The sequence below is a fragment of the Zosterops lateralis genome (genome assembly GCF_965231275.1).
Source record: "Zosterops lateralis genome assembly, chromosome: 2".
Classification (NCBI taxonomy): domain Eukaryota; kingdom Metazoa; phylum Chordata; class Aves; order Passeriformes; family Zosteropidae; genus Zosterops; species Zosterops lateralis.
The window spans coordinates 76,491,871-76,517,805 of NC_139763.1; the positions used below are offsets into that span (position 1 = coordinate 76,491,871).

The 25,935-nt window shown below is 34.3% G+C and overlaps 1 protein-coding gene across 1 annotated transcript in view; it reads right to left on the reverse strand.

Annotated features, from left to right (window-relative positions):
- DYNC2H1 (dynein cytoplasmic 2 heavy chain 1) overlaps positions 1-25,935 on the reverse strand; it is a gene marked incomplete at its 5' end in the record, with an annotated part of 144,282 nt that overhangs the window by 96,501 nt on the left and 21,846 nt on the right. The window contains 31 exons of the mRNA XM_083855078.1: positions 1,529-1,683; positions 2,932-3,013; positions 4,274-4,416; positions 5,210-5,323; positions 6,321-6,429; positions 7,237-7,485; positions 8,606-8,730; positions 8,850-9,017; positions 10,234-10,336; positions 11,552-11,696; positions 12,193-12,344; positions 13,009-13,255; positions 13,894-14,153; positions 14,761-14,916; positions 15,799-15,928; positions 16,301-16,508; positions 16,843-17,107; positions 17,768-17,967; positions 18,834-18,949; positions 19,544-19,767; positions 19,904-20,086; positions 20,390-20,572; positions 21,029-21,231; positions 22,293-22,443; positions 22,914-23,033; positions 23,122-23,234; positions 23,394-23,511; positions 23,602-23,734; positions 24,465-24,847; positions 25,029-25,199; positions 25,750-25,864. Coding sequence (XP_083711204.1) covers positions 1,529-1,683; positions 2,932-3,013; positions 4,274-4,416; positions 5,210-5,323; positions 6,321-6,429; positions 7,237-7,485; positions 8,606-8,730; positions 8,850-9,017; positions 10,234-10,336; positions 11,552-11,696; positions 12,193-12,344; positions 13,009-13,255; positions 13,894-14,153; positions 14,761-14,916; positions 15,799-15,928; positions 16,301-16,508; positions 16,843-17,107; positions 17,768-17,967; positions 18,834-18,949; positions 19,544-19,767; positions 19,904-20,086; positions 20,390-20,572; positions 21,029-21,231; positions 22,293-22,443; positions 22,914-23,033; positions 23,122-23,234; positions 23,394-23,511; positions 23,602-23,734; positions 24,465-24,847; positions 25,029-25,199; positions 25,750-25,864 — 5,224 coding nt within the window. The remainder of the gene's footprint in view (positions 1-1,528; positions 1,684-2,931; positions 3,014-4,273; positions 4,417-5,209; positions 5,324-6,320; positions 6,430-7,236; positions 7,486-8,605; positions 8,731-8,849; positions 9,018-10,233; positions 10,337-11,551; positions 11,697-12,192; positions 12,345-13,008; positions 13,256-13,893; positions 14,154-14,760; positions 14,917-15,798; positions 15,929-16,300; positions 16,509-16,842; positions 17,108-17,767; positions 17,968-18,833; positions 18,950-19,543; positions 19,768-19,903; positions 20,087-20,389; positions 20,573-21,028; positions 21,232-22,292; positions 22,444-22,913; positions 23,034-23,121; positions 23,235-23,393; positions 23,512-23,601; positions 23,735-24,464; positions 24,848-25,028; positions 25,200-25,749; positions 25,865-25,935) is intronic.

Consider the following 25,935-nt stretch of genomic DNA (forward strand, 5'->3'; position numbering starts at 1 on the left):
GATCTGGCAGCTCTAGATGTGTTGCTCTAAGATCTATTATTGCATCCAGAAGATAAAAAAAAAAAAATCACAAAACAGTAAACTTTTAATGAAACAACTACTAGCATATAATATTTTTCCCAGTAATTCAATAGCATTTAATTGATATTAATTCAATGTAACTGTATCTCCCCTAAAAGCAAATCAATGAAAATTAAACAGAATGAAACAAATTAGATTATCTGATTTCTACATATTTGTTCACTCTCTAAAAAACATATATATAGATATAAAAAATAAAGTTTCCATTATCCAGTATCCATAAGATTAACTATTTTCTTTATACAGACTTTCTATATTGTTTACTTTATGCTAATTCTATAATACAAATATTTCAAGATATATTTGAAAACAAAATTACCTGGAAGATATTTTGATTTAGGATACACATCTCTAATTTTCCTCTAAATTATTACCTTTATTTAACCAGAGCATTTTACAAGTAAATGATTGTTTGACACAAACAAACCCCAGCTGCTTTCTAAATAAACTAAAAAAATCAATTTCTATCTTTACAAATGGAAACCTTGTTAAATTGCATATTACAGTGATGGAAAAATATTGCCAGGCAGAATAAAAACAAATTAGAATACAAGGCAAGGAAGTAATTTTGTTTAGGCAAGTGTTTTAAGAAAAAAAATACAGATTTGCATATGTGGCTCTGAATAGCAGCAAGGGTCACTGAGAAAATGAGCTGAAAGAGATCTGAGAAAGGTAAAGGTAAAAGTTGTCCTAAAGGACCATACAGCTCTTTCCAAAATATACTGGTGGGAGGGAAGTAGGTGTGACTGGAAAGATACCGAATGGGTTTCAAAAATAAGGATGTTATATGTACAGCACAGGAGTAAAGCAACACTTGTGAGAAGTGCATTTGGGCTACAACTGCCCAAAGGACTGATGTGCGCCAAAGGAATTCAAAAGCAATTCCAGAACACAAAAGGAAAGAAAATCACATCACAAGGAATCTTGGTCAAAGCTACATAAGAGCACCATGAGGTTAATGTAGGCCAGACATAACAGTTTGTAGAACAAGAAGTGAAAATCACACAAAGTAGGAAGTTGCTGTCAAGATATAAAGAAAGGGATGGAACACAGAGCTACTATAGAGAACTTTCATAAAAGCAGAGGCAGGACTTATATTGATGGAAAGATGATGGTTTTTTAGCAACCCAATGCCAAAATCCATGGCTGAAAAAATTAGAAGTGCTTTTGAATACGTTTTACTCTTCCGAGAAAACATGTCCAGTCTGATAGGTTCTTGAGGAAAAGGACTAACAAAAAGAAAACCACTTTGCACTCTTTCAGGCACTTGAACAGAGAAGAGCATTAAGACTGATACTATTTCTCTCCTGAAACCACACCATAAGCATTTGCCAGTAGAGGACACATCACACAACCATGTTAGCAGCTACAGCTCATTAATACACGAAACATTTCCTAACGCAAGAATATATTGAAAAGCCATATGTTAAGTGTTTTAAACACATACCTGCAAGTGGTTCTGCCTTTTTATTAGCTCTCTTCTTTTACTGTTATTGATGGCGCTGTATACATGAAGGAATGTCATATACCTGCTAGGCGTGGCTCCGTACATTTTACATGACTCATGGATTGCCAAAAATGACTTCAGAAAAGCAGAATCACCTGCACAACATCATTTGTTACATAGATAAAATTATACTGAATTTTATCTCACGTTAAAAAACTAAGAAAAAGCAACAGAATATGCTTGCTTTTCAAGATATGAATTAAGAGTATTCAAAACCACACAAAGACTATACTTCTTTAAAGTACTTTTAGGGAAGTAACATGTAAATACATTTGAAATGCCTATTTCTCAGAAAGAAATACACTGAAATTGTTTGATGTTTGGAAAAGCCAACAAAATTAATTGCAGACTGCTGAGGGCTAATCACATAAGAAACAACTTCCACAAAATAATTAATTTTAAAATATTTTATTTTTTGTAGAAATAAAGCCCGTATGTTTTTGTCTTCTCCCTTATCTCTGATGACAGGCAAATTAAAAGGTTTTCCTGCCATTCACTTTGTTTAACAGTTTCTCAAAAGAAGCCCAAAGATACAAAGGTAAAATAAACCACATTACCCTACAAAAGAAAAAATTGCTAAAGCATATGTATATATAAATGAATGACTCTAATAAGTACTGTGGCCTAGATTAATTATGATGATCTAGGATAAAGAAGGATGGTAATGTGAACACCAAATACTATTTCTGGCCATTATTCTTATTGGTCTATTAAAAAGTAATATAAAATAAGAAACTCCAAGTGATCCACTTACCATCTTATATTCCATTGGTTCCATGACCTCTAAGTGCTACTTTTATAGAAACTGGCTAAAAGTAGTATTCTGCAAGTGACTGCTGGCACTGGCCTCTTAAGATTGTTTCAGACACTATTTTAACATGACTAAATTTAAAGTCTTACAAAAAAAAAAAACAATTATTCTGAAAAAGGAGCATTACTTACAAGAAAGTAGTTTTTGAAATTAATAAAGCAAAAGGAAGATCTATGAAAAGATTAATGAAATATATAAACTGAATGACTCTCAAAACTTCAATTTTCAGGTTGTGAAATAACATTCACATAGAAGGAAGACACAGACCAAAACAAGATACAGCTAAATCAGCTTATAAAATTGAATATACACAGTGATAGCTTGTGACAGAAGAGATTGCATTTGATCAGTCAGGATGTATGTTCCAGACTAATGCTTCCTTGTGCAAAATGCCTGCCATGTGAACAACACCAAAGTCTATGAATATGCTAGTAAACACATACTCAAAGTACTGATGTTATTTTCTATGCCCAAGATGGGATCAAGTGTGTAATAGCAAGAACAGTAACTAGTAGGTCTACCTAAATATTACCTGAATGTTTTTTCTTAACTTCTTTATGTGTTGTTCCAGTCTTCTCTTGTTCATCTGAATCATACAGAAGCATTTCAGGTATCTGAAAAAAACACATCATATTTGGACAGAAATTATGAACAATGATAATTTGAGTTAAAATTAAAAATAAACCAAAACCACAAACCTTCAATCCAGTTTCTCTTTTGAAAAGACTGAAAATGACAAACTTAGTCAGAATAAGGAATCTACAGAATACTTTTAGCATTAGAAAGATAAATTCTGCCTTTCCACGTCACTAATACTTCCTATTCTCTCAAGTGGAAGAGATTTTCTGGGCTGAAAGAAGGAGCAACTAATTCACAGAAGATCTAACAATAGCGCAAATGTCAAAATTTTAAAAGCATACACAATTCAAGAGGAAATAAGAAAGTCCTAATCCACATTCTGTCCATGTATGCATTACCCACTAATTGACCTTCACTGACATCACTCAGAGAGGGGAACAGGATGATGGCAATGCTGCACTGGTGCTGTTTATCTTAGTGCTTAGGGGGTCTGTTTGTGTTGCTCTGTGTGACAATTACATGCATGTATGTGCATGGACTTCCCACAGGGTCACAGATTCCTTCAGCTGCTTCTACCTGCTTCAGCACGGAGTTCTCCACAGGCTGCAAGTGGATCTCTGCTCCACTGTGGACTTCCATGGGCAGCAGGGGTACAGCTGCCTTACCATGGGCTGCAGGGAAATCTCTGCTCTGGCACCTGGAGAACCCCCAGCCCCTCCTTCTGCACTGACTCTGAGGTCTGCAGGGATGCTTCTCTCATGTTTTCTCACTCCTCTCTCTGGCTGCAGTTGTTCCTGTATGGTAACTTCTTTCCACTTGTTCAATGTTATCCCAGAGGCACTGCCACCACTGCTGTTAGGCTCAGCCTTGGCCAGCAGTACATCCTCCTTGGAGCCAGCTGGCACTGACTCCACCTGACATGGGGGAAGCTTCTGGCAGCCTCTCACAGAATTCACCCCTGCAGGCCAACCCAACACCAAAACCTCATCACACAAACAAAATACAATTGGCTTTAACATTTTGCTTGTAGCCTGTATTGTTCTTAAATGCTGTGTTTGGTCAGAGTCATAGTAGTCAGAATGTTGCTCAAGTCAGCCCACAGAGAGAACAAAACAATGTTACTGGTTAAGTAACAATGCTAATAATACTTAACCGTTCTGCAGAATTTTACATCTCTGTAAGACTGCACAAAGAGATTAAATAAGTAGTGATAATTACTCCTTCCCAACTTTAAATCTCTTGACCTTATTCACCAGAGCTCAGTTATATTTAGAGATACTAATTAAGTCACTTACCTTTTTCATACTGTCTTTTGACCATGTTTCCATCCATAAAACCTGACATTTCTTATACAGTGCTGGATTACTTTCACAGTTTATTGTGAAATTTAAATTGGTAGAATCCATGATCAAGACAATATGCAGATTCTGCTGGATCCCTAAGAAAATGTAATAATTTTTTGAACATAAAAATTTGACTACATGACAGTAGATTTACTGCAAATATAATTTACTTTCTTTCAAATACTTATCACAAAGTAATTTCTGAAAAAAAAGGAGCCTATAATATCAAATCACATTAGGACAGGAGTGTTTATTAGTGAAACCTTATTTAAAATGATGAATTCTCATTATGTATACTACAGTGCATTTTTCTAATTCTGAAGAGCTGACAGTATTTATGCAGAAAGCAATGATTCTCATTCTAATTCATGCAGACCAATAAAACTAATTAGAAGTAATTCCATGGGCAGCTGCTATGACTGTATTCTTTATTTCTAAACTATTTAATCTTCTCATTGGGCCAAGGAAGACACAAAAATAATTAAGAAAACTCTCTGTAAACTTGCTTATAATTACTCAGAATCTAAAGTGATTTCTTGGTATAATTGACAAATAGAAGAAATTTCTGTTACTAGATATACATAAAAGCCATATAAACCAGAAAATAACGGAAACAAAAGATTTCTTCCTTCTAATTACTTCCAACAGCAGATTTCATAAGATTTATAGGACATTCATCAATACAAAATTTCAGACAGAAAAATAAATTTTAAGCTGAGGATTCTGTACCCTTAAATATCACAAATAATATTCCTGCCTGCTATTTAATAACTAATTAAAAGTTTAAACTGCATACAATAAAAAGACCATGTTAGAAACTATTTGTCCATTATTATACCATGTTTTAAACTTTATATTAAAATACAACTTGTAACTCTATTGACATACGGTATGTGAAATAGTTGAAAATTGGTCCTGTAAATCCATCTTGCGAAGCTTGATCCTTTAGAGGAGACAGCAATGGCTCTAATTCTTCTGTTTTATACAGCCCAGGAACTTCTCCTATTTCAAGAATGAATTTAAGTCAGATAAAACACAATATAATTCCTTAAACTGAAGGCTTCCCTTGAATCCTCTATATAAAGAATTCAAATTTGATAGTATTCACCTCTATACTTTCTTGAGTATAACCCCATGTACTTAATCATTTTTTTCATTATATGATATCATGAAAACAAAAGAACAAATTACAGTGATTCTATTTAAGAGTCAACTTTGTTTATATTGCTGAAATGTGTTGGAAAAAAGCTCTTTCAAATCTACTCAAAGACAGTGACCTTGAACTGCATACAAAGCAAATCAAACAAAACTGTCATACACCAGGACACAGGAACATGAAAGCGAGTAGTGGCCTACATCCTCAGACATAAAATTTTAACATTAGAAGATGAAAATCTGATACTGTAAGTAGATCTGGGAAGCACCTGAGAGACAGGAAAATTTGGTGCACTTATTAATCAGCTCTTAAACTACTGCAGCTCCAAAAAAATCATGTAGTAACTTTGACTCAATCCTTCAATAGTTCTCTCTCTGATCCAGGAACAAAGCTGGACAGTAAAATAAAGTCACTTTCATTATTGTTATTGTTATTTATCATCTCACTACCTTCAGAAAAGTGAGCTTTGCTGGAGACTATTTAATTAAAGGACTCAGTCTATACAATCTAGTAAAGCATTGGAAACTTCTTAATTCTGAGTTTTAGTATAAAAGAGAAGCTATAGAGTACAATGCATCATTTTGCTATTATACTGTTATAAAGAACTCCTTTGAAATGAATTAGAGGAACTGAAAACACCTGTACAATAGAGTAAATGAAAGGAAAGCTAAGTGAACCTTGAGTCAGGCTCTTACACACAAGTACTCAAATTAAAAAAAGCATAAAAAGCTGACTAAACCTTCTGATAGAGACATAAAATTAAAAGACATCACCTAATTCTGCTTCATTGAGCTAAGTCTGCGTGGTAAAAGTAATACCATAACCTCTCTGGACTTGACTCACCTGAGGACAGTAAACTGTTGACCATCTCCAGGAAAGTGGAATGAACAAACTGGTAGTCTTCGAGCAGCAGTACCACCTGCTGTGCTTCAATGCCTGCAAGCTCCATCACCTAGAAGCAGGGAAGACATTTAAATCTCAGTGTATTGTTCAGAAGAGAATGATAATCATACAATATCCTGAGTTGGAAGGGACTGACAAGGATTATAATCTTTCCTTGACTATATGCTACACACGTATTTTCTCCACAGCATCTACACTGTTATATATTTACAAAAGATTTCCATGCGATTCTGTTAAAAGAGATATCAAATATAAAGAACATTTTATCTAGATATACAGCTTAGTAATGAAAGAATAATTAAAACAGACTCTTTCATAGAGTATACTTATGTATAAAACTCAATGATAGAATTGTATCACTCTTTTGTCTAAGCATAGATCTAGAATATTCTTTAGCATTGCTGAAGATAATGAGAAACTGTTGATTCAATCTTTGCATCTGGTTTTAAATAATATGTACACTTTCATCAATCAATAAAATTTTATTTGATTCAACTACTAATAACTGGCAGATCATAGTAGAGACAGAAAATAGAAGTATTTACCAATATGGAAATATATACAGGAAAAAGCCTTTTGATTATTCACATAAACGTCATGTTTTTAAGTTCTACAACAACTCAAGCTCAAAGAGAGCTCTGTTATTCCAAAAACTGGAGTTTCAGTTAGTTACTGTAAAGAACAGTATACAGATCTAGAGGGAGAACTTCTAAAAAATTACTTGTTTCATTTAGACTGTCATTTTTCTTTTCTTAAAATATCTCTTCACACAACCTTTTGCATCCTCCAAAATTCCGTTTTTTTTCTTTAATATACACCTACAGCATTACAAAATAGAAAGAACTGAGTGACTTACATATTTAAGATCACTTTTGAACTGCTTCAGCTGATAACCTCTGGAAATTTTGGGAGTAATCAGGACAGCTCCGTGCATATGACTAACTAAAGAGGTAACTGTTCGACGACCTACACCACTCCGTCCTGCCAAAAGAAGTGATCCTCCAGGAAAACTCAGCACTCTGTCCACTTTGGACACGTAACTGAGGACTTCATGGAACAGTAAAATATCAATCTCTTTTTTGTCCCGTCCATAATGAATGATACCCTATTTTTTAAAAAGGTAAAAAAAAATTGATCACTAATAATAAATAAAAGCAGTAAGATATGAAAACATCCAACATTTAAACAATTAGAAACGAAGGGCTCAATTATTTTTGTGACAGAATTAAGATATCTCACATACCCTTTATGAGTAATAAATATTTTTATGAGTAATAAATAAATGAACATATCACACTACGCCCAACACCAGAACACCCTGGAATTCTTGGATATATTGAAATAGGAGTCTACCACTGAACTCATTAAAATTAAATAATGGACCAGAACAAAGTCTGAGTTGTGTCTGGGAGTACAGATTAATTAATAACTCAGGAGAGTGTTTTAGGCACCTAATTGCTGCATAATCGCAGATTATGGAAGTTCCTAGTGAAAGACATACAACAACAGGTCCTGTAAGTAAATTAGGACTTTGTTATACTTACTAAAACCTCCTCTTTGAAGCCCAATGTAACAGTGCAATCAGGAAAAAAAAACCCTAACTCCCTGCATACTGAGGGTACTGAATTTCATAATTTCCCATATAGTGTATTGGTCACAAGTTGGCAATTAAGGAGAGGGAGTAGATTCCCATCTGCAAGAGCAGTCTATCACAGAGTATGACTAAGGGTGACGATCTCAAAACTCTCATCCTAAAAATCAGACGGCCTAGAAGAGTTAAAATCTTTGCATTTCGTCATGAACCTCATTTTTTGTACTTTACTGCTTAAAAGCATGCCAAATCTCCAAACAGTCCATTTGCATTTCTTCAAATAAAAATTATGTTACCATTTTGCAAATTCAAAAATAATTAATTTAATAAAACACTTAAGTACTTGAACAAAACACAAATATATATGGACATAAATGTTCCTCAAAATGTTGGTTCCTCAAACTATTGTAAATGCAAGTGATATCCTTTCATTAACATGACCTTGCTACATGATACTTCCTACTACCTCCCACGTAACATCACAAGTCTTCTCTTGCTTCACCAAATGCCAAAGATGATTCTTTGAATAAGAGGCAGCTCCCACCATAAACCTGGTTTCTTGCACGTTACTCTTTGCCAAAACTGTCTAGAATCATTGCTGTGAACCCTTGAATACCCTTTAATCATGCCTCACCTTCTGAATAACGTCTTTCAGGTCTGTTGAGTTTAGTCTGCCAAGTGGCCTCCCATGTGGTGGTAGTGCCTGGCCTGGTCTGATGAATGTCTCTTGACAAGCTCCCCAAGTTACATAAAAGGTATCTGCAAAAAGAAAGGAAACAAATGAAACGTGAGGTGTTCAACTCATACGCTATCTAATTTGACTAGGCACTTTCTAAACAAATATTTCAAGTTTGTGTGGTATGCTTCAAATGGCTTACCTGCCATATCGTCCAGAACATCTGAGCCCCAATCACCTTGAAACACTTTAGTCAAAATGTTATCAAACATTTGAAGTTCTTTCATACCAACAATTTTGTCACGGAACAACCGACGTGCCTCATAAGCAAGAACTTCCAATACAAAGTCTGCAGTTTGTTTCAATGAACCTAGAAAATTTAAGGAGAGAATTAATTTTATGTATTTAAAATATATTTTCAAATTTCCACTTTAAAATATGAAATTGAAAATGTGTAAGAGAAATTACATACCAGTAGGAGAGCATCGGTAAGGAAGAAATGAGAGAAAAAGTAAACATTATGAAGTGCTTTTTAATAATTTCTTTATGGATCATTACAAGATAAAATGAAATATATTCTATTAAAACAAGTTCTCTCTATTGAAACAAGTGTCAGCTTCCAATAAAATTGAATAAGGTGTTGCACACAAAGTTAAAATTAAAGTCAGTTTTCCAGGCAATGAAACCAAGAAAATCCAGAAGATATTTTTAAATGGGAAGAGAAAGACTGAAAACAAATACTAAAATAAGAATAAAAATCCGAAACAGTCAGTATTAGAAAATGCCACTAGAGACTTCAAATCTTAAATATTCCTCACAAACATAAAAAGGAAAATGAGTTGTTGTTCATCACTGGAAAAGCACATGTATATGTTAACATTAGATACAATTAAGAAGTCCCTAAATTAGCTGAGATTACCCATTCATTAATTGTCAGTGTAGCTTTTCTGGTATCATTCAAGTTGCATTTACCATTTCATGATCCCAGAAAATAAATGAAAAGAGAGCACAGCATTCTTATCAGTTTTATCCTCATTAAACAGCTCTCTATGCAACCTTCTAATCAATGTAAGAGCTAAAAGATAATGAGTAATTGCTCGTGATGTAGTAATAATTCCAATTTCAGAAACAAAAACATGATTAGAAAGCAGCCTATGTTTGTATAAACCAGATTTATACAATCAGGTATAACAGGACAAGCATGAGAGGAAAGGCTCTGGGAATCCAGAAAACAACGTGTGCTCAAAAAAAAGCCAACACAAAACACAAAAAAACACAGAACAAAACAGAAAAGAGTAGGGGGCACAGTTCATGTTCCCACAGTAAGAATGCAGTCCCAGCCTTCTAACTTCCTTTAAACCATAAATAGCTCCCACACATATTTTAAAACATCACTGGATTTTTTTAAACTTGTTTATTACTCTTATGTTATGGAATGAACTGTCAGGCATTTTTTCCCTCTATTGAGTTACACACAGTCCACAGTTTAAAAAGATCAATGTGAAGCCAACAGTAAGACTGACATCTATAATAATCTAGGTCATTTTTGAACTACTTTATTAATGAAAACCAAGTAAGTGACTTACCACCTTCTAAATCGTATCTGAATAAACCAAGAACCCACTGTGTAAGAATACACGGTGTAAAAAGGTAATGACTGTGATCATCAACTGTGAATTTTGCTCGTACCTAAAAATGAGTTAAGGAAAGTTAAAAAAAAGTGTATTGTAAAATGTAATGCACTTTTGCTAAAGTACCAGATAGATTAATTTTCTACTTGACATTTAGATATTTTATGAATGCACTTCTTGTTTAAATCTCGTTTTCTGGCCATAAAAGATTTTCTCAGAACATTTTTTCTGTACCCTTTTTGATGGAAAGAACTGCACCTCTCACCTATGACTGTTAGTGCTGTATTATTAGACAAAATACATAACTTTTTAAAACAATACCAAATATGAAACACAAAGGCAATACTGAAATGTAATGATAACCTACCTAAATTATTAACATTTTGTCACTAAAACCGACCTAGTAATTAGTAATGGTTTCTCACTACAAAATGCCTTTCTGCCAGCAGAGAGGATATCTGAATTCACAACTACATTTTTAATTCAAGGAATAACTGCTTTCATCAGTTATTTGATCACAGTGTAATGAGACTTAAACTCATATTTCTTGGAATACATTGATAATGTCATATGAAACTCCTGCTAACAGATATGTGCCAGCCAGTGACTAAATCTGTGTCATCAAAAGGATCATGTCTGTATCATGATTCTGCCTGGATGGAGACATGGATACATTCTACAGCAGACACCACACAGTACTTTTCCCAGTAAGGCTATGTACTGATTAAGAAAAGCAAGCAGTTAAGCATTTTGCTAGATAGAAGTTCATAAAATTTCAAGTGTGAGGCTAAAATGGACTTGTGTCCAGTCCTAGACATCTGCTTTTAACAGTATACAATTTTAATAGGCAGTCCTTGATGCTTGTAAAGGACTCCACCCTCATGTCTCCTTCTGTGTTCATAACAGCATCCACAACAACTGGGCACACAATAATCTGTTGCACTGTCTCCTCATCCATTAAGTAGGAAAACACTACCATCCATATTTTATAAATCAGGAACTGAAAGTAAAGAAGTATTAAGATGCATGCCAAAATCCTAAAATAAATCTGTGGGAAAGCAAGAGCACTTACTGCTTACTCTGCTTGCTTCTAATACATAGGATTCTCTGAAAATAGGAAGTTCCAAAATTGATACCAACTTTATTAAAAAGACATAAACTTAGATTTTAATACTGATAAACCTTTTTACTCACTTAATATCAAAAGCTAATTATTTTAAATAAAGTATCTGAATTCTCCATCTCCTTGAAGAAAGAAAAAAGGTTTCCATACCTGTTCATAGATCTGAACCATAGATCCTGCTAGCTGATGTATTTTTGGTAAAGAACCCCAAACAGGGTGATTCTTTAGGTTTTTCTGTAGCACAGGTTCCAAGTAGGCACTATAAATAGTCTGCAGTTGTTCTCTTTCTGGATAGCTAAAAAGGGAAAAAACTAATATTATGGACTTTTTCTATTTAATTAAAACTGAGTTAAACTTATATACACATTTACTGAAAATTTTCATTGAATAGCATTTCCATCCAGCAGCTAAGTAAAATTATCATTTTATTGCACTAAGTCACTCTCAGAAATCTTCCAGATAAATCTCTTGATATGGCCAAACTTAAAAACAAATAAATAAACTTCAATTTCTCTAACTTTTTAACCAAATTCCACCTTAACATAAAGGTTATTATCCAACAGGAAACATATTTCAAACACTTCACTACCAACAGGCAGCTGTAGACTTCTCTTAGCTGGACTCTGGTGCCAAGAGGCACCAAATAGCACCAAATCTGACCATCACAAACTGTGAGAAAAGATGAAAGACTAGAACAGCCACAACTTTGTAAAGACTAAATTAATAAGACGTTCTTATAAAGAGAGTCTGAATCTGAGTTCTGAGAGTTAGACTAATTTACATAAACTTACTCAATTGCACAGAGACGAACAATAGAAGTAAATCTGGAGGTAAGTTTATGTCTTCCTAATGTTCCTCCAGCTGACATGGAAGCCACAATCTGGATGTTTTCTAAACCAACCCATTCCAGATTTTCATCATAAAATCCTTGATATGTAAGAACCTTTAATAATTAAATAAACACTTCATTAAAGGAAAGTCAGCAGAGTATCATACAAAATAAAACACAATAAAATAGTGAGAAATATATCATCATTTTTGCTTTCTTAATTGCCTGAGGTGTCTTACTCCTCACAACTTTGTCATCTGCAAGGACTCCACTGTCCTGATCTTAATGAAGATGTTAAAACAGATCTTGGTTTCCAAGTAGACTCTGTACCACTGATGATCACCCTCTGGGTCTGGCTCTCCAGCCAGCTTTCAACCCTATCTTTCATACTATCTTATGCAGCCTGTATCAACTGCTATTCTTGTGAGGATCTTTCAGGACACTGCATCAATGGTCTTAGTCAAGTCCAGGCAGACTATATTCACTCTCTTCCTCTCATTAAGCATGACTTGCCCCGGGTGAACCCATGCTGACTCGCCCCTGGTGAACCCATGAGACAAACGCTGTCTTTATTTATTTATAAATATCAGCCAAATAAAAATTATATCTTATTTCTGGCTGACACCTACACAGTCTATTAAATGACAAACAAAACTAATGCCAATACAGGATCCAGGATTTTAACACTGAAATTCATCAATGTAGGTATTTACTACATACACTAAATTATATCCAGTATACTTGAGTCTCTTTAAAAATAGTAGACAGAAGTGTTCACCTGCTGCAGAAAAGCCACAAGAGTGCTTGTTCCCCATTTATCAGGTTTGGGTAGATTGATGTCTTTTAAGTACAAAACAAGCCTCTCACAGTCCTTTGGTCTGTACACTCGCCCAGTGTTTGTGCTGATTACAATGCAAGTTTGACTCAGTTTCTGTAGAAGATGTTGGGAAGTAGTCTGTGCACTGCAGTGAACAGTAGCGATCTGAGTGGAGCGGAGCTGAGAAAATGCATAGTGAAGCAGCATCCTAGAAAACCAAACATGTACATACATACAGGCATAAATAAATTAAAATGCTGTGTATCCAAAGATATTTTATAGTTTTTGAATTAAAATGCATATACTACATCCTATATTAATGAAATAAGTAGAGCCTGAGGTTTGCTGAATTCAACATTCTTGCTTTTAAAACTGTAACATTTTCCATTCACAAAATTCAATGCAAGTGTACTGTATACAGCTACACTAAACAAACAGCTAATTTAACACCTTGATTATAGTGACTCAAATCATCTAAATAAGGAATCTAATAAAGGCCAGGGGATGAGCTAAATTGAGTTGCCTGCACAAGGCATCTAGAGCCTCTTGAAATGAGACTGGATCTCACATGCCTCTAAGCTGTTGCTTCATGACAGTAGGTTTTCCAAAGATCCTGTTTCTTATCTAAAAGCCACATTCAGATGCCTTAGATGCATAGCGACAGTTTGAACTGTCCCTAGAGAACTTGGTAAGAATTTATTTGCCACTATATACTATTTGTTTGATTAATGACCTAAACAAGTCATATTCTATCAAAAAAGTCATATGATTAAAGTATTATTTAAAAAATTACAAATGTCAAACTACAAGAAGTATATTTTACTTAAAGTAGAAACTAGTTTTTACCCCTTTCCGCATCCTTCAGGACCCACGAGAAGAAATGGCTGCTTATTATTAATATCTAGCCACGGTCTAAAGTAATCTAAACCTCTCTGCATATCAGGGGTTTGGATGACAGGAAGTGTTTGGAGATTACTGAAGTCATCAGCTGTTAGGTTTTCAGGCTTTTTAAGCTGATACAGCATCAGCTCTCCAGTGTCAGTGTCGTAATACGTGTCCAGGGGCTTCCTTGGATCAGGAGGAGACTCTTGTGCCCAACTGAAGATCTTGTAAAAAATTTTAAAAAAGCTTCAGTTAAATCCATACTCCTAACAACAAGATCTACCATTTCAAGCTAGTCTAAACATTGTTCAAAGAATACTTACATAAAATCAAACATATAATTACTCAAACTGATAGTCTGAGGCTGCCTTTGTAAATTTAATCATACCATGCATATGGTTTATGATTAAGTTCTTAATTAAACAATAATATATTACTCTTCTACTCTTCATAATATAAAGAATTCAAATTAAATTGTATTTTTAAAAGCTTTAATTTTTTTTATATTAGGAATCCTAATAAGAAGAAAACCTAAGAATTCCTCCCTGATGAGGTGCAAAGTCCTGTTACTATTCTAAGTATTCTGAACAGAAAAAAACCCCACAAAAATAAATCTGAATTACATATACAATATGTATAGACAAACACAGTCTGCTACAAAGGGTCCTTGCACTAAGCAGTATGGACAAAGGCATTTCACTATCTCTTGGTGCAGGACCAAATGATTGCTATCTGGGATGGATGTAATGTATCAGTGAAACAAAACATCCCTTCTCAGCTACTTTCCTACAGATAACACAAATCAAAATCAAATTAGAGCACAGAGATTACCTCTTTTGCAAATTCTTGTCGTGATTTCATGTTGAGATTGCCACCAAGACCACGTAACAAGTTAATAATAAACTGTCCACGGTCAGTACTTCCATGAAGATGAGACAGTCCATTCATCACAGTTCCAACTAAACTTGTTTCTACTACAAAATCATTCTGTAAATTGAATGTTGTAGTAGATTTAAATATATTCCTCAATATAAATGTGATGTTTTGCTAGCATGCTGTTATTACTTATTGCTTTTTGACATTTACACAAATGAGGAAAGATCACAACACTGCTATTGTTCTAGAAAATTCTTGACATTAAATTATTTCTAAGCATTGACTCAGAGGTTTTAATTCCAGACTACGAGTTCACGTAATTTAGGATAAGCAATCAGAACTTTCCTCACAGATTTTGAGAATCTGTAACAAATCAACATAACTGTACACTGGAAACCTTCATTTGAACAGATTCTTTATGGATTTTGTTCTTTTGCACCAAAGGGAATTTGCAGCCTCAGGAACAATGTTTAGAAGTCTAAAAAATGCCATGGGTGAAAGAATTAAGGAGAAAAATAATTAGAAGAACACAACAGGACTGTGTATGTTCCCCAGGAGGAGATAATACACATCTCTTAAACACTAGCACACTGGCCACAGCAGTGGGGAAAGTCTCCTAAAAAATATTTTCAGCACATAAGCTACTGGATCGGTGCAAATCAACTCCTCCAGAAGGGGAGTCTGGGAAGCATCATTAATGTGGCCACAGCACCAAGCCTGCCAGAGTACAAGCAGGGTTTGGACAACACTCGTAGGTGCATGGTTTGATTCTTGGGGTGGTCCTGTGCAGGGCGAGGAATTGGACTTCAGTGATCCCTGTGGGTCCCTTCCAGCTCAGGATTTTCTACAGTTCTATAATTCTATCAAAAAGCACTTAGATTTTTCTTTTATTACAGTTCCAAAATTAATCTGAATGATCTATTCAGTGCTCAACTAGAAAAATGGATTATACTTAACAGAAGCTGAAATTTGATTAAGTATTCATTTACTAACCTTTTTTACAACCCAGTTTAAAGCCTTTTCAAAATACTCTCCAATCCAATTTTCAAGGTTGTATCTGCATTCTTCAGGCTGACTTCTTATCCAAGACTTTATTAGAGCATTAAGATCTGTATCTTCATCACTAAGTCAAAACAAAATAAGATTCAGATAAATACAAGACACCAATGTCTTTAAATGACTGTTTTAAAGGAACAACAAAATTTCAGAAAAAGTCTGGAAAAATACTTTAACAATTTCTAGCTAATATTTGGGCTCTCCAGCAAAGAATTGTCTTTTAGAATGAAATGTCTTTTAGAAAAACTCTGAGGTATTTCAGTTAAAAGTTTATAACGAACACCACAGAAGGGATATGCAACCTAAAGAAACTTCCCCAGTGGCTGGCTTCCTAAGTGTAAGCAACTAACCAACTGCTCCCTTCACTTGAGAATATCTTTCAAGAAAAGTAAGTATATATTTGCTTACTTTAAAAGCATGTAATACTCCTGTGGCTTACCTCAGAAAGATCATTCCCATTCGAGATATTGTAGCAGGAGAGGCACAGCTAAGGTCATGAGTTTCAAATATAAAGTTGACATTTGAACCAAACTGAATTCTTTCTCCACTGGGCATAGTCAACAATTTGTTGTCGTCCAAAACAGAATTCAAAGATTCAATCCATTCAGGATCAATATCACCATCACAAATTATCCATGAAGTAATATCTGTTTCCAGACACAAAAATTAAATAGTAAACCCAAGAAAAACAGTTCAAAAATATCACCCCTTGCTCTGTTAATGTCATTTAACATTCTTTCTTTGTTATGACTTACAGTTCTATGAAGACATTCTTCACATGCATTACCTTCTGCTGCCTATTTTTGCTTTTTTATCACAAAATTTGTAAAGAACGTACTGAGGCTTTTGGCTACAATTGTTACCAGAAGGTTTTCTTGCTTTGCGCTATCCACAAATAATATCACAATATAAAGAAGGACTTGAAAAGGAACGATTTCAGTAGTTTCAGTGTAACAATGTGCAAGTCCCTCTCAGACCTACCTCGGGGCTCTCGCACCACCTGCCGAGCACTATGTGTAAGCACTCCATCAGACCATTCCCTGGTATCCATGTCAATACGGCCCAGCAGCTGATGCCGAGGCATGGCTTTGGGATTCATGGTGTACTGCTTCACTACATGGCCAGTTTTACCCAGGGCTGTCTTTAACATCCGCCAGAGCGTTGACTTCCCTCCACCACTTGGACCTACAATAACTACACCCATTCTTTGACGCAGCTGTTCGTATAACTCCAAAGCCTTCTTGATCTAGACAATGAAAGGGATAATGGCCACGTGAAATTGTAAAGCTAAATCAAACATTCTTCTTTATAGCATTTCTGAGATTTACTTTGCATGTACACACCTTCTATAATTTGGAGTTTTTAAACAATAGATATTAGCAGGTATATTTAAAATTATGATACTAAAGTTTATGAAGAAATTAATTTTACATGTTAGAAGCATTTCACTAAATTACTTATACAAAAATAATAATAACCATCTTTGGGCATATTTTTAATGAGAATTTAACAAATTTTCAGTCACAAAACTTTGTCAAGTTCTACAATAAATAAATAAAAACAAGGCAGAGTACTGCTTGCGAAAATCAAATATTCACATATGTCATTCTTTCACTGTCCGAAATATTCATTGGCATTTGTACCTGGCTTGAATGAAACTCCATGTGTCACATGGTCAAATCTTAATTTTCCTTGCACTATTTTTCTTACAATTACATAACTGACCTACCATGCTTTAGAACACACATCTAATTTTTCGTATACATGTAATTAGAATCTATCTACCAGTTATTCTCACTTCTAAAGAAAGATTTTTCAAAAGAAAACAGAATTTAGTTAAATGAATGCAATATTAATCAGTTCTATTTCAGAATAATACTGTTTTGTTGCTGTAGTTGATGTTGACCTGTGTGCTTATAATTTCCAAGTTTGCTTCTTCAAAGACTTGTTGTAAAGCTGCAGTTAACTCAGCATATTCCACATCCTTAGAATCAGTGCCAGGAAATACATCTTTAACCAGCTCATCAAAACGTGTGCAGTCAGCAAATGTAAGTTTTGATGTGGTGTTCAGCCGCAAAGCTTGAACCACTATGTGACTCTCATTAACTAGAAAGAAAAACAAAGGAAACAGATCAGTTTAAACTGTGTCAACTGCTCATATGTTGAAAGTAGAATTGGAGCATAGATTCCAGAATTCCAGTCCATGTACCATTCTACTTGGAAGCTAGGCATAGTCAAGCATACTTAATCTAATATATACAATATATGCCCACAAATGCATTCTATACAGATATGAGGTCGTTATGGTGCTGCTCACATGCAGACCATTTGTTATGTCAAAATTTGTAAACTTTCAGATATATACTGCTTAATCAAACAGGAACCAGTACCTGTCTCCTAAAGATGTGAAATGCTCATCCATTCCAAACTCTTTAATTCCCTCTCATTTAACACCTAAACAACAATAACTTAAGCTATATTTAAAAAATGAAGAGACACAGTCTAGTCCAATATATTTCTATCATTTCTACCTATACCTATCCTAGGAATATCCTATTCCTATTCCTATCCTATCCTACCTATACTTGTCTACCAATCTGAATCTAGTGCCATGTAACATTTTAGCAAAACTCAGAGTCAAAATGGTCCGGTAACTAATGAATACTGACAGCATCAGAGGATCACCTTTCCTGTCCTAAGCCAAGTGAAAATAAGTCTTTGAGAATCATTTAAAATTATTCCCAAATGAAATTCTTTAATCTGTGTTCTTATCATCACATAAAAGCTCAATCTAGAATATGATAGATCTTTTGTGATCTCCTAGTGAAGGTAGGCTTTCATAGTTATTTTCTTCTTTTCTAAATTGCCTACAGATAGAAGCCATGACTTGTTAAAACTAAGTAAGAAAGCTGGAGTGAATTATATTTGTACAAGATCCTAAAGAATCAGAAGTTTGGTATGGTCATTGTTACCTTCTTGCTTTGCATCACTTTTCTTCAGCTGATGAAGAAGACTGCCACAGCCTCTCAAAACAGTCTTCAGTGCTCGTAAACCCCAATCATAGTGCTGCTGTGGTGTCAGAAGCTCCCTGAATTTAAAAACAACAATACTGTAATAAGCTCTAGGTGACAGCATCTGAAATTTTGGGTTGGTGAATGAGCACACTTATAATACAGGTTTGGTCAAAAGAGAAATTGGCACGTATCTGTAATGTCATCTGAAATGCATTTCAGAAATACAGCAATGACACTCTGGAATTTTCAGAGGGGTTATATTCAACATGTATTTATTATTGACCCTAATAGCATTCACTATAACTTCTGATTTTGTATTCGCTAATGAACATAGTTTTAACCAAATAGTCACTTGCATCTAACAATTTCAAGACTTCAATACAACACAACACCTGTGAGCATTGATATGCTCGTTTTTATATAAAGTAAGACACTAGGGGAGCAGCAATTTGCTCCCTTGACATTGTAACTGAATTCAAGACACTTTCACATCTCAACCTACCAATATATTGCAGTATTTTAACTTTATAAGTTAAAGTATCTCTGTACTGTACAGATATACTCAGTATATCTGCCTGGTAAACCATTTAGATTTTAAAGCTATAAGAGAAAAGAATTACAAAGGTGACTTAACTAAGGAAGGGAGAGGTGGGGTGGTGAAAGCTTACCTTGCTAGATTAAAAATAGCCACTAATTTTCTACCCAGTATTTTAGCATCCTTAAAGCCTTCTGAGTACAAAATAACTTCTGCAATGAGTTCATTGTCTGGATGAGTCATAGCAACTGGCCTGAAAAGTTGCTTGAGGTTATCAGGCAGTTTTTGTCTTCCTCCATAACCTTTTCCAGCAGGATTCAGAGTAATAAAAATTCCAGAATTAGGATCCATTTCGACCTAGCATTAGAAACGCATTGTGATGATATATTGTCAGATGACACAGTATTAAAAAATGCTGGGTGGACTATGTTTAGTTAGAGCAGTCAGTTTTTAAGTGTGGCAAACTGAACAAGATAACTAAGTTTTGCTGTACCTTTTTCCCAAGCATCTCACATACAGGACTGTGTTTCTTCAATGCATGTTGAATTGTCTGAACCTGCATGGATACTGCAGACAATACAGCTTCCTCAAGTCTATTGAATTCATCAAAACAGCCCCAAGCACCACACTTCACTAAGCCCACAAATATGCGTCCCATCGACTTCACATCGATGCCCTTGAAATGGAAAAGAATGTTGTCAAAATTCAAATAACAAGAAAATATAAAAGAATGTCTTCCCATCCACTTAAAAGGCTGGTTCTTGAAAATATCCACAAATTTCTAATGGCAACTGACAAATTATTAGAATAATTTCCATAATCATTTCAATGCAACTACTACAACAATTACTTCCACTAATAATGATAATTTATATAATAAAACTTATTATAATTTTAATATTATTTCTGGAATATAATATTGCTTTATGAAGTATGGGTATAGATATCCATTTCTTAAATTAAACAACACGATAGTCACCTCATCACAATTAAAGACTAATACTTGTCTTCCAAGAATCCCACCCAAGGCCTTTACTGATTCTGTCTTCCCAGTTCCAGCTGGACCATAAGGATTTCCTCCAAGGCCCATCTTCATGGCCTGAGTAAGAGTGAGGTAACACTTATCTGTCAAAGGTGTATAAACAAGTTTTGGGGAAATCCCCTGCAGAAACAAAACAAATTATATTGATTGGTATACAGAATATACTGGCAATATAATTTCCTTCATTTTATTCATAAGTAATTAATTTGATAATATAAAGCAACACTCAAAATTTCTGTGAGTTTGTTTATGAACATGTCCCAGTTTTATATCAAATGCCAATGTATTGTTCAAATTTTTTTCCCAACTACAGATGAAACTGCACTCGGATATATAAAAGCAAGCATATTAAAGTTTTTTATATTATAATACAGCTACCTTGATAAACTTATATTTGCCCCATCAGCATCAGGAATGAAAGAATTACCCTATCTTTTAATATTATCCGTGAAATAGTATATTAAGGACATAATGAAGTCTAGAAAAATGACAACAGTTAGGAGACAATCAGCAGCATGTATGAAATGAGAAAGTGTTTGATTCATATATAAAAGCCACTACATAAAAATACCACACCTGATACTCATAAGTATATTGGAGTTCAGCATCTACCATTTGAACATAACACTTTTGGTCTTTCATATAAAATCTCAGCTGCTTCTTCCAAGCCCAGTCTTCAACATTGTGAACCTCAGCCTGATTCAGCTGTTTCACCACATCAATGTTATGAATGATATCAAGAATCAGAGCTTTAAGCTTGAGTTCAAGGACTCCAGATTCTGCAAATAATCACACCAAAAGAAAAAAATCACACTAGTGTAGAAAGGAAGACACACATTACCAATTCACAACTTCACTGTGCTGCTTTCTATTATCAGCAGATTTTATTTAGATCTTGTTTGAATTATACAAAGGCTTTCTATTTTCTGAACTAAGCAGTGTAAAACAAGATCTTGACAAACAATGTAAGTCATGTAACTTTAGGCATTTTCAAGTGATTTTGTCTGCCCCTAAATAGTGGGGGAGGTGAGACAGAGGGAGAGGGGGAGAGAGAGAGGAAGAGGAAAAAGGAGAGGGAAAGGCTTTTCTGCAAAGAAATTTATGCCAAGAGTGTTCACAGCCACATCCACTTCAGCAATCAGTGTGGCCCAACCTGCTGAGTGATCTGCTGAGTATCTGAAAACCATACTACACACACTCTGGAGATTTTAGTCAGAATAATAATACTGATGTGGAGTGAAAGTTCATTAACAGATTCTACAGTGTAGACTTTTTTATCTGAGGTAGGCACTCAAAGCCCTGCCTCTTGTCAAAAGAAAGGAAAAAGCACTCAGAGACATAACTATTCTAACCCATTCGGCCTACATAAGATTCAGAACAATCATGTCTTGAGAATAACTAGTTTATTTTCACTCAAAACTACTCAAGAATTATTAGATCAGAGGCAGATGTGTACATCTAATATAGAAAAAGAGAATCACCGGTACAATGGTACAGAATAGACTGGCTTGACATAATGTACCTCAACTGCTGTTCAGCTACTTCCTGTGAAACAGTAGATAAATAAGCTAAAAGATAGAAACCTATTAAAAAAATAAGAAAAGAGGTCTCCAAATACATAAATTCTCCAAGATAATTTTTAATCTAAAACTCCTTTTGTTTACTTTAAAATATTAAAGGTTCTAATCTTAGCTGTAACAGGTGAGTGACTTTATGTAACAGCTTTATGAACTCAAATTGAGACAGATTTATGTAATTTCCTATTTAAACAAACAGAATGTAAAATACCATACAACTGCAGTCATAAGAAAGAATTATATATTAATTATGATTTTTATACCTGTAGTCCCAGTATCTTCTATGCCACTACCAATGCTAGTATAATGGTCCAGTTTAGCAGTGAGTTCTAATTCTAATTGTTGTAGATTATGGTTTTTGATAGCACTTTCAACATCTTCAGTAAACAGAATTTGTTCTGCTAAGGAAAGAATCTTTGGAAGAGAAAGCTCAAGTTATATTTTATAAATACCGAACACATATAAAAACTAAATAGTTTTTCAATTCATTTGCAATTGCTTATTATATCTGATATTTTAAATATTTTATTGTATAATTTCTAAACAAAACTCTACATTTGCTATGCTCCTAAGAACAAACAAAGCCATCTTAAAACCTGGCAAAGTTTTGCCAAAACTGGCAAAGTAATCTAATACATAAAGTCTCTTCCATTAAGTGGTAGGTCAGATTGCCATGTAAAAGACTAGGATATTTAAAATGTTTCAAAGGAATTTATTAAGAGCACATATTTTTAAGAATTTCTCTATATGATAAATGAGTAAAATGTATTTGATTTGGATTATTTTCATCCAAATCTAATAGCATAGTTCTTTAGAGAACTAAAAAAAAAAACTTATTTGCTAATTTTATAACTACACTGTGGCATTACTGGATCAACTACTACCTGAGAAGGAAAGAGCGATGGATCAATTGAACCTTGTGATTTTTTTCCAGCATCAACACAGTCAATTAACATTTTTTTCAGGGTCTCCTTCATCTCTGAAGCCAAACTGTTGAGCCACACCTGACAAATGGAAGAAAAAATTCAAAAATCACATTACAAATTAATTTTTAAAAGAGGTTTGAACTAGACTAAAATGTGATTTTCTTACCTCCACATCATTTGATAGAAGAACTTTATTTCTAAGTGGCACAGTTTCTCCTTCTGCAGACTTCATGGCAATTATGTATTTAAATTCTTCATCAAAGCTCACACTATTAATGCCTATTAATCAGAAAACATCAATAAAATAATACATTCCCAGTCAAACACTAATTACTAAGTGTCTAGTCATGGAAAGAGAGGAACTGCAACACATTATTTGGCTTTGAAGAAGCTTATCTCTAAATAAGTAAATTTCACAAATAAAGATTAATGCGTTACCAGCAAAAAGTTTCTTAAGATGAGACTGGATAACCAGAGGATTCGTGGACTGTCCCAAAATTTCTAATAAGTCATCATCTCCAACAAAATAGAATCTTGGAAATGCTGACCGCTTTTCCTATATAAAAACAGAATAAATCAATTTGGTTGATTTAAACCCAAGCTTATTGACTTTCTTCATAAAAAACTGTATTAATGTTCACTGTACCTCCAAAAACTCATTCAGAGATTTCTGACATCTCTGAAGCTGGTCAAGTATGGTACTTAAGGTATTTTTTATTCCTGCCCGGGCATTCAGCGATGTTATCCTGTTGTCACTCTTAATATCTGACATAATGGATCTTGAGAGAAAAAAAAAAAAAAAAAAGAATTCATAAATCCATTACAATTTTAACTTAAATATACAATATATAAACATAAGTAAATAAGAATCAACACACAGGCAAGTAATATAAACAGCTGATATATAACTTTTAGGTTTTCAGTACTAATGATGAAACATTTCAGAATTTACCTCAACATCTCTCGAATGTAATTTAAGAACAATGGTAATTGCTAAAATTTCTCTACCCCAGAAGCAAGAACACTGAATTTTTGACTTTTATTTCTGTCCAAGTCATTTCAACTCAAGTCAAGACATATTTTTCCATATTTCTAAAACCTACTCCCTTTTTTATCTTTTGACTTGTTTGGAACAAATAAACCATTTGTTTCTCCAAAACTCTGAGTGTACTTTCTTAGTGAACAAAACGATCATCTGCAACATGATTCTTGAAAAAATAATTATATCATCTCTACTTCTGCTGCTAAGACTAATGTGTTTGTCTGCCTTGATCACAGTCTTTGACGCTTCACATAATTCCTTTCTTGACCTGTGCCCCATTAAATGAAAACATTACCACATTTATTCAGATATATGTTGCCATCACACATATATATCCTCTGAATTCCTGTCACTGACTTTTTCCACCATACATATGCCAATTGTTCCATATATTTTCACCATGAAGAATGCTCTAGACTACATGTCAAAGATACTACAAAACGTAATTAGCATTCTGTAACACTAACCTAAAGTTTTCATCAACTCTGCTAAAACGTGCTTGTTCTTTGGGTAGAGCTCCACGACCAAATATTGGTTCCAAATAGACCCATTTCCTCTGAATTTGGTTTAAATTCTGCAAGTACTCATCCAAGTCAGCTAGCTTTTTTTCCCAGATGGACACTTTATCTTCAAAACCTTTGTAATATGGAGAGTCCTTAAGAGACTGCAGAAGACAGCGATGATCTCCAACTTGATTGACTGTGTCCTTCCAGTCTTTAATAAGTCTGATAGTCTTGCCCTGGCTATCTTCATAATCTGTCAACACAAAGACAGCTCCAACTCCCCAGAGTTCAAGTTCACGTAATGCTTCTCTGATTGTGATTTCACCTTGAGCTCGACAATTCAAATCCTATTTAAAAGCAAGAATAGATCTCATATGAAACTACAGAGCTTGCAATAAACTCTCCACTCAAAAATATAATGCAAATTCTACTTCTATAGTATTAAAGATATATGCATATGGAACAACATATACCACAAAAAATTAACCATTAAAAAACTATAGATCCTGTATTTAAAATTATTCATACCTTAAGTTCCATTGCTTTTTCTATAATGGCATCTGTCACTTTCAGTAGATCTCCAAATAGTAAACCCTCAAGTGTAGTGCCTCGGGGAAGACCCAGAAGACGAAAGAGATCCAACCAATGGTCAGGAGAAAGATGGTCTCCTCTTACATATTTTAGGAGTGGAATTATCATCTACAGAAAAATGCACATGTAAATCCATCTAGTCACTATGAAAATCGCATCTCTTTGATTATGGAGTGACCTGCTATTCAAACAAAATAAAACTTAAATTCTTAAACTGAGGAACAGTTTTTCCAGTTCCTGAATTTAAAGCTTGGGAGTATGATTCTGAAGACAACTTATTGTAAATCTGTGTCTGTGTAAGCTGTAATGACCATTCTATTTACTGTAGAGAACTAAAGGTTCTCACTTACTAAAAGTAAGAGAAATGTTCAAAACACTATCAGAAGATATTTTGTTAAATATTAACTGGTTTTATTGCAAAAAATGAACAACAAGGTATAGAATGGAGTACATTACCCAGTAATACCAAAACATTTTTTGCTTCACAGGCCTTTTTGAAATTCATAGAATCACAGAATTATTTGGGATGAAAATGACCTTAGAGATCACCTGGTTCCAACCCTCCTGCTGTGGGCAGGGATACCCCTCCACTAAACCAGGTTGCTCAAAGCACCACCCGACCTGGCCTTGAACATTTCCAGGGTAATTAGCATCTTACTTTATATTTGTCCACTTCTTTTTGCAACTTTACTGTCATTACAGTATGTTCTTCCATCTTCCTCAGTCTGTCATGCCAGCTGAACAAAAATTCTTCAAATAGGTATATCTTACTTCTGCATGAAAATCAAACATAAAAAGGTCATAACAACAGAGTACTACGACCATTCTTGTATGCCTATTAAAA